The sequence below is a fragment of the Eubalaena glacialis genome, chromosome 13, assembly GCF_028564815.1.
Source record: "Eubalaena glacialis isolate mEubGla1 chromosome 13, mEubGla1.1.hap2.+ XY, whole genome shotgun sequence".
NCBI classification, from domain to species: Eukaryota; Metazoa; Chordata; class Mammalia; order Artiodactyla; family Balaenidae; genus Eubalaena; species Eubalaena glacialis.
This window is the reverse complement of record NC_083728.1, coordinates 65450321-65459770: the sequence shown is the minus strand read 5'-3', so window position 1 is coordinate 65459770 and position 9450 is coordinate 65450321. Positions and strand designations below refer to the sequence as shown.

Below are 9450 nucleotides of genomic sequence, written 5' to 3'. Positions count from 1 at the left end.
GAGACACCAAATAAGAAAACCTAACATTTCCAACCTGTTACAAACCAGGAGGGAAAAGTGCAGGAAAACAGCGTACAGTAAGTCCCCTACATACGAATGAGTTCCGTTCCGAGAGCGTGTTTGTAAGGCATCTCGCAAGCATTGAAGATGTTATCTCCAATTATTATTATTATTACTGCTATTTGTTAGCAGAGAACAGAGAAATGCTGTCCCCCCAGGTCAGCTGCTTGGAGAGTAAGGCTGTGGGGTCCTCTGTTCCTTTAGACTACTCTGCAGGGGGTGATTTGCCAATGGCCTTACAAGATCCCTCTTGAACTCTAGGTCCACTCTAAACAATAGCTCTTCTCTTATTTGGGAGGCTGGGGTCAGCGGTTCAGACCCTAAAGTCACACGCCTGGTCTTATGTCCTGCCTCAGCCATTTATTCACTGTGTGACTATGGGTGAGATTCTTAACCTCTCTAGGCCTCACTTCCCACTTCCATAAAATGACATGATAAATAGAACCCATGTTCCAGGTTGACTGACCCTTGTGTGGGCCATGAGGTGGGCAACATCAAACCTACAACTGAGGGAGAATGTGGAGGTGGGGGGGGGGGGTCCCAGGAAATGGATCCTGGGGGCACAAGGGTCTAATTTCTGGGATCACCTCCGTGGGATGAAGCTAGGCCTTTTGAGTATAAGATGGCAAGCAGTAGGAGTGAATAAAGCCCTAGAACTGGGTTTGAGTCTGGGGAGGGTTCTGGTTACTGCTCTTTATTTACTGCTTCCCGAAGTGGGAATTAAATGGACTATTTGGCTCAAGTCTGGACATCTAACTAGATGTTCTGAGGTTTCTTCAAACTCTGTAGTTGATGGATAATTTCGTCTTTGTCTTATTGGGATCGTACTGGAGTTTTTAACCTACACCTAAACATCATGACAGAAATGGGTTGTTTATAGTTTCATTCATTCATTCATCCTGCTCTTGTGGATTTCAGGTGGTGATAAGTTCTGTGAAGTATGTAAAACAAGGTAATGGGACAGTCACAGAGATGGGAGGTGAGGTAGAGTAGTCACGGCAGACTTCACGGAGGAGGTGCTATTTGGGTTCAGACCTGAACGACAAGCTGGAGCCACACACACACAGAGTATTCCAGGAAGTGGGGACAGTGAGTGCAAAGGCCCTGGGGCAGGCAGAGCTTGGTGTGTTGAGGAATGGAGGAAAATAGAGGACGGTCAGCACATAGTGAGTGGAGAAATGAGGAGGAGCTGAGGCTGTGGAGGGGAGCAGAGGGCAGACGGTGCAGGCTTGTGCAACGCCAGTCAGAGGCCTGGGTTTTATTCAGATCACAATGGGAAAGACAGTGGGCTACTCAACAATACAAAGGAACCAACTATTGATGCATGCAACAACATGGACGAGTCTCAAAACAAATATGCTGAGTGTAAGAAGCAAGACAAAAAAAGGGGTGCATGGTGTATGATTCCATTTATATGAAATTCTAGAAACCACGAACTAATCAGTGTTTGCCTGGTTGAGGGAGGGATGACCAAGGGGGCGAGGAAACTTTTGGGGGTGATGGATTCATTCACTATCTTGATTGGTGGCTGTGGTTTGTTGGGTGGACACAAATGTTAAAACTGATCATACCGTACTTCTTAAATATGTGCAGTTTGCAATTCGTCGCTTACACGTCAATGAAGCTGGGAAAGATTGTGTGGGAAGCCGCTAGTGGATTTCAGCGGTGAGGGGACATGATGTGGTTCAGCGAACAGACCTGGGGCAGAAGCCTGGGTTGCAGCAGGGCCTGGGGATGCTGCTCAGGCAGAGAGGAGGGTGGAGGGGTCCCCGTGGAGCAGGCGGAGCTCAGCTTCAGGGAATTTCAGACCCCGGTGCCCCTTCTGATCCAGCTGTCGAGTAAAAGAAGACCTTGCAAATTCACCTTTTCAAGAGATGAGTATACATTTGAAGCCCATTTTTAAAAATCTCATTTGACTCCTCAGTGAAACAGAATTGTTTTCCCTGGGTTGTTTGACAGACAGCTGTGGCTGTGAGTTCCGTGAAGGCAGGACTCCGTCAGGCAGAGTCCCTGCTGGGGCCACAGTGCCCAGCACAGGTGTTGCCATGTGCCCGGTGCTCGGTGAATATTTCAAATGAAGACATGAATGAATGAATGAAAGCTTATATCAAGTAAGGCAGCTTCAAAGGGCAACCCTCCTGTGTGTCCTAATCCATAGCCGTCTTCATTCCCAGACCAGATGGTACAGCTCTCGGCCCTTCAAAGTCATCAACAGCAAAGACAGGCTCAGTGTGACCCCTCAGCTCTCCTTAACCAGGGGGAGAAAGTGGGCTGAGGGTTTCCTGCAACAGACCTGGAAGTTCTGAAGAGAACAGGGTACCGGCTCCACCTCTAACTTGCTGTGTGACTGTGAGCAAGTCACTGTGCCTCTCTGGGCTTTCTCTTCTGAAAAAATGGGGGGTTGAAAGTATCTCCTCCTGAGGTCCTCATGAGCTCCATCTATTCCTTCATCCATTCACTCAAGAAACATCCTGTGATTCTAAAGTTTAAAACCAAAAAAAGGACCTCCAGATCACCCTTGTTAACCAGAAAGTGAAAAATCCCCAGGTCGTTCGCATTCCTAGAGCATTGCTGTTGAGGTTTTGCTATACTTTTCCTGGACTTGGTTTTGCTGAATTAGTGAAGCGGAATTGGGAAAGAGAATACAATAGCGTTCAAATTAATAAGCGTCCTGGCCCCCAACGGCTCCAGCCTTTATGTCTCAGACCCTATGCCCCTCATTTTTTTATTTTTTATTTTTTGTTTTTGCCCCATGTTTTAATGCACACCTGTTTGGGAGTAGACTGACAGCAAGGTCAGAGAGTCACTTTTGGTGTCAGGCACGATAATAAATTCTGAACAATTCACACGGGGTGAATCCTGGGGTCATAGGAAGTCAAACGGACAGGAGTCAAGCAACCTGGTCCCCACCCCAAATCTGCCTCCTCTGTAGTCGTGTGACCCCACTTGAAGTGTGACCCCCTTCTCCTCTCCAGCCCCTGGGCCTCAATTTTCTAGGCTGGATCAGAGGATCTTTCAGGAGCCTCAACATGGCGAAATGACAAAATCAGCTGCCTAAAGGCTCAACAGGTGACATTTGTGAGTGAAGCAGGACTAGTGTGTGATGATAGGGAGTGGTGGGGACTGTGGCAAAATGAATGCTGCAAGCTCAGTATATCAGCTACAGGGGGAGTGTGCAAGCAGGGTAGCCAGATACTTTTGTAGTGATTGTATTTTGGGGGAGGGGCACCTCATCCTCTCAAATTATCAAGTCATTCTGATGTTTTCACCTGCTTAGTGGGCGGCCTTTAGGTTTCACTGCCTGATGAGTCTGAAAACTGTGTTAGGAAAGTTCATTTCTGTTCTGTGTCTTTATGTGATTTCATTTGCTCTGTCTCCCTCTCTGGGGGGGAATCCCTGGATGCCTTCCATTTTCTTTGGAAGAGTGAAACCTAATCCTTTACTCTAGCTCTTGTCCCCGGATTTCCTGTTGATAAGCAGGAAGGGCAAGGCTGACTTCAAGTAAGTGGGTGGATTCCAGGTGGGTGTGGTCAGTAGAAGTTGTTCCATCTGCCCGGCGGGCCACAGGGTTTTTCTAGGAGTCTGCCGGTAATCCCCTCTCCAACCTGAGCTCATCTGAGCATGCCCAGCAAGGACACTGTGGAGAAAGGGAAAGTGAAACATTTGACAATCACTTTTTCTTTCAGTGGGGATTGTTTCTTTTGCTTTGTTCTGGGGCTGGGGCCTGTCCCAGCAGAGAGAACCGGGAAGGGAGCATATGGTAAAAAAAATGCTCACAGCTCTTTAGGGTTGTTTTCTAAGCCATAATTTGCATTTCTTGTTCATGTCTGAAATTAAAGTAGTAGAAAAAAAAAAAGCTTATCATAAGCCTGATGGGGAAGTGGTGGGTTGAGGTCTCCCCTTTCTGCACATGCTTGAACTTGAAACTCTTAGCACAGCAAGGAGTTCCCAGCAGCTGGGGTGGGGTTGGGGGGGTGCGTGTGGGGGAGGGGTGGCGGGTGGAGGCTCTGAACTCATCGGCTTCATCAGGCGAATCTGATCACTGCTGCCTGTGATGATGGGATTTAGGGATTCTTTCCCTAGTTTCGCTGAGGGCCTGTTTTTTTTTTTGTTTTTTGTTTTTTAGTTGAAGTATATATAGTTGATTTACAGTTAGTTTCAGGTGAACAACATAGTGATTCAATAGATTATACTCCATTTAATGTTATTATAAAATGTTGGCTACATTCCCTGTGCTGTCCTGTATATCCTTGTAGCTTATTTATTTTATGCTTAGTAGCTGGTACCTCTTGATCTCCTACCCCTATCTTGTCCCTCCCTACTTGCCTCTCCCCACTGGTAACCACTAGTTTGTTCTCTACATCTGTGAGTCTGTTTCTGTTTTGTTATATTCTTTTGTTTACTTTTTAAAATTCACACGTAAGTTGTGGCTGTATTGGTTTACCTTTCCCTACCTTGTTGTTTTTCTAACTAGGTATCTTCCTCCTCACTTTATCTTCTTCCTGCCCTCTGTCCTAAAGTCTTATTTTTTTAATTAATTTATTTTTCTGGGGGGGCACGCCCTGCGGCATGTGGGATCTTAGCTCCCCGACCAGGGATCGAAACCGAGCTCCCTGCACTGCAAGTACAGAGTCTTAACCATGGACCCCCAGGGAAGTCCCTGTCCTAAAGTCTTAGATTAGCTCAGGCCCTCATCAATGACCAGATCTCATGCGTGAGCACACGTGTGTGTGTGTTGGTGCACAGCCTCTGTGAGGGTACACGGGGGTCTGGACTTGTGTGTGTGTCTGGGTGTGTATGAGTGTGTCTGTGGATGTTTGCTGAGGGATGGCTCTAGGTGTCTGTGATGTGTGTCTCTGTAGCCACTGTGAGTGCCTCTGTGTGTGTGTGTGTGTGTGTGTGTGTGTGTGTCCCTGGGTATTTGCAGGGGAAAGAGAAGTGACAGAGCTACTTGGAGCTGCGTTTCCCTCCAGGGCTCCCTGAAGGCGGCTTCAGTCCCTCAGCTTGGGAGGCCTCCAAGGACTTCAGGCCAGCCAACCCAGCGGGGGAGTGGCTGTCACCTAGCTGATCTCAGGGACTAAGGGGTGAGAATGATCGTTCTTCTGCCCCTCCAAGCTGCTTGGAATACTGCGTGGGTGTGGGCACCCTGGCCTCCCCGACCTTGTCAATCACTCCCCATGGTAGGGGGTGACTCCAGTTGGGAAAGACTTATTGAAACCTCCAAAGCAGGACCATGCCTGGCCTGCATTCAGCCTGCGCTAGGGGAGCATTTATAAAACTCCCCAATCTGGCCACACCCCAGACCAACTGGATCAGAATCTCCCAGGCTGCAACAGAGCCCGGGGCTGATTTCCCCACTGGGCACCTGGGGCCCATGATATTTTTAGGGATGCAGGGAAATGCTTGATTTTTAAATTTTTTTAATGAGGAGGGAAAAGCCTGAAATAAATAATAACGAATATATAATAATGAATCCAACCTGGATTATATTCCTCTTTCTATCAACGCAGCCTTAAAATACACTTCTGAATATATTTTTAAGGAGGGAGGGGCCCAGGGAAGTCATCACGTGGCTCCAGGTTGCAGGCCCTGGTCTACCATTGATGGGGTAGACGCAATCGTGCCTCCCTTCCTTCAATAAATGTTTATTGGGTGTGTAATGTGTAAGGAGACAGCCCCCTTGCTCTTGGGGAATTTAAATAAGAATTTCATCTCCTGTTGTCTTCACCAATCCTGCCAAGAACTCTTCCAGATGGAAAAGAAAAACATCTTTGCCATTTTACAGATAAAATAATGAAGAAGGACTTCCCTGGCAGTCCAGTGGTTAAGACTCAGCGCTTCCACTGCAGGGGGCGACGGTTTGATCCCTGGTCTGGGAACTAAGATCCCACGTGCTGCGTGGTATGGCCAAAAAAATAAAAATTAATAAAAACAAAAATAACAGAGACAAAATAAGTGTGAGTTACACAGGGCTACCGGGCGACCCACAGCATAGTGAGGCCTTCTGGTCCTAAAATACACCTTGGGCTTGTTAAACATAGATTTCTGGGCCTTTTGCCAGGAGATTTGGATTCAGAAGGCCTGGGAGGGGACCCAGGAATATGCATTTTTATATAAAAGCACCCAGGTGGTTCCTAAAGGCAGGTGAGTTTGAGAAATGCTGTTCCACACGGCCTGGGGCCAGATCAGCCAGAGAGAAGGAACTGAAGTCAGGCCAAGGGAGGGGCCCTGACCTCGGCACTATTGGCACCTTGGTCCAGATCTTTTCTTGGGTGGGGGCTGTCCTGTGCATTGTAGGATGTCGAGCAGCATCCTTGGCCCCTACTCACCAGATACCACAAGCACATGCCTCAGTCAGGACAACCAAAAATTCTCCAGACGTTGCTAAATGTTCCCGGGGGACAAAATGGCCCCACTGAGAACCCCTGGGCTAAGTACATGGGTTGAAGCCAACATTTCCCGTGTTTGGGAGTTGGGGTGTCCCTCACTATCCAAGCATGTGGTTAACATGTAAAATATGCCCATTTCCATAAACAGGAATGGAGCATGGACCCCTGCTACCACGTGGACGAACCTTGACAACAGGGTGCTAAATGAAAGAAGCCAGATACAAAGGCAGTGTAGTCTATGATTCCATTGATATGAAATGTCCAGAATAGATAACTCCATAGAGACAGAAAGCAGATTGGTGGTTGCCGGGGGAGGGGGGAGATGGGGAGTGACTGCCTAATGGGCATGGGTTCTCCTTTGGGAGTGACGAGAATGTTCCAGAACGAGATAGAGGGGGTGGTTGCACCACATCGTGAAATGTACTAAATGCCACTGAATTGTCCACTTTACAACGGTTAATTTTATGTTACCTGAGTTTCACCTCAATAAAAAAAAGTGTCAGTTTGTATAATTTACTGTGACAGTTGGTAAGATGGGGGTGAGTGAATTGTGAATGCAGTGTACATTGGACCTTTAAATGAGGTCATCATAACCATTAACAAGTATAATAAGAACATAACATACAATTAAATAATATTTTAAAAGCAAGAGTAGAATTTGAGGGCTGGACCTCAGTACTATTGTCTCCGGAACTGGTACAATGCTGGGTGAGAGTTAGTATGCAGTATGAGCTTGTTGAATTTGAGAAGCAAAAAGAACTGAAAGCAGTTCCATCAAGAACCTGACTGAGCCTGTGACGTGCAAGCTGCTGTACGGCCGAGGCATATCATTTCAACTTCCCGGGCTGAGTTCCTCTCTTCTCTAAAAAGAGGCAGGCTGATCCTTCCAGCTCTAAATGTCTGTGCTGGGACATGGGCAGATCAGAGAGAAGGCTCTGGAACATGCCAGAACATGCTGGAACATTCCAGGGGCTGGCTTTCTTGGGGTATCAGAGGCAAGCTCCTGGGTGAGCCAGGAAACCCATCAAGACACGGGCTTGGCATCCAAGAGTCTCAGTGAGGACCAGGCAGTGTCCAGCTTTGATAAGCAGGATCAGAATAGCCAAGCAGGAAGACTAAACCACAAGAACTGGCCACCTGGGTCCCCTTCCTGCCGTCTGCCGCCAGGTGTGAGCATCTGTGTCAGGACACCTGGCTCACCATGGGGATGAAGCCACCTCTGCAGTCATTTGAAAGCCCCCGCATTCCTTTCACAGGAGGGTCATGGGGGCCGCCTCCCTCCCTGGCTGGCCTGAGAATGCCACGTTTAGAGTGACTCTTTTACCTTCACTGACCCAAGGTGAAGGGTTTCTTCCTTGGGTCATGATTAATGGAGCCCATTCCCTGGAAGCAGGAACAAATGAATGCTTGGGCATGGTTTATAGTCCTCATGTGAGCTCACTTATTACCTTGCAGCGGATGTGAATGGAATGTCGGGCAGGTGTGTCTCTGTTTGGAGGCGGTGGAGGCTGGAAGCAGGTTAATATAAAGCTGAGGCCCCGGCGCAGTGGCTGCTGGGTCTCTGAGTAGCAGGCGTCGGGGGAGAAGGTTCTGGGAGAAGCAGGCCTCCAAATGCAGAGACGCGCTCAGACTCCACTGTAGAATCTCCTCTGTAAACAGCCACTGAAAAAGGGCTTCTAGGTAAGAACTTATGTGGTGTTTTTTTTGGTAATAGCTTTATTGAGATATAATTCACATACCATGCCATCCACACATTTAAAGTGTACAATTCAGTGGTTTTTTAGTATATTCACAGAATTTTACCACTATCACTACAACCCATCTTACAACATTTTCATCAACCCCCAAAAGACACCCCATACCTTTTAGTTATCACCCACCCATCTACCCCACCTCATCACCCACCAGTCCTAAGCAGCCGCTAATCTATTTTGCCTCTGGAGTTGCCCATTCCGGACATTTCATATAAATGGAATCGTATAGTGTGTGGTTTTTTTGCATCTGGCTTTTTTTCTCTTAGCATGTTTCCGAGGTTTATCCATGTTGTAGCATGTACCGGTACTTCGTTCCTTTGGACGGTCAGATGGTCTTCCGTTGTATGGATATAGCACATCTTGTTTATCCATTCATCTGTTGATAGCTACCTTTTTCTAAGGAATTCATGGTTCTAAAATGGCTACTCATTGTAGCGGCTGTTCAAGAAAGAATTAGCTGTGCGCCCTTTGCCAGTAAAATGATTGTTAGTTTCCTTCTGTGTTCTTTTAAAATCTTTTATTATGGTAGCAAATCAAGGTTGGAACTTTGGAGGATGAAAGGGGGCTGCTATTTATGATTATACCGGGCAACAGATGTGAAACAGGGTTGTGCTGGGCAAACCCGAGGTACAGATGCCCTCATTCCTGGGCCAAGTGAGAATGATGAATGGTCTTGTTCAGCGGGCCCTGGGCTGAGGAGTCAGGATCCTCGAGAAACCTAAGTGTGATTTTTTTCAGGCCTGGCCAAGTACTTTCAAAGGCTCTACCTGGCAGCCCCCCACCCCTGCCCGGGGGAGTGGGGAAGGCAGCTGCCCTCCCTGGCGTGTTTGGTGACAGCCAGTGAATTGCAGCCTCTGAGGGGAGTTGCAGACAAGGGCCCAGCCCCTCAACGCTGCTCTGCATACCTGCATTCCTAGGTCTTTTTATCTGAGGCCTCGGGCAGTGGTCTCCTTCAGGTGTCCCTGCTGAGGCCCCCCTGTGCTAGGTGGGGAGGAGGGGAACCGTGAAGATGCTCTTCCACACCTCCTCCCACCCCCTCCAGCTCAGGGTCCATAAAACTGCCATAGACTTTTTTGGGGGGCTCCCTCAATAAGTGAGAAAAGCCGCACGTCTGGGCTGATCTCCCCAATCCTCCACGGGTGCCAGTTCCCTGGGGGAAAGTGGAACAAAGGGAGTCAGCACTTTCCCCACTGTAGGAAGTGACGCAGTGTAACTCCTTTCATTTTGGGCTTGTTGCATGAATCGGC

The 9450-nt window shown here is 48.0% G+C and overlaps 1 protein-coding gene across 1 annotated transcript in view; it reads left to right on the top strand.

Annotated features, from left to right (window-relative positions):
• Nucleotides 1-7712: 7712 nt before the first annotated feature.
• LOC133104210 (uncharacterized) overlaps nt 7713-9450 on the top strand; it is a 173102-nt gene continuing 171364 nt past the window's right edge. The window contains exons 1-2 of the mRNA XM_061209857.1: nt 7713-7788; nt 8109-8129. Of these exons, the coding sequence (XP_061065840.1) occupies nt 7713-7788; nt 8109-8129 (97 nt within the window). The remainder of the gene's footprint in view (nt 7789-8108; nt 8130-9450) is intronic.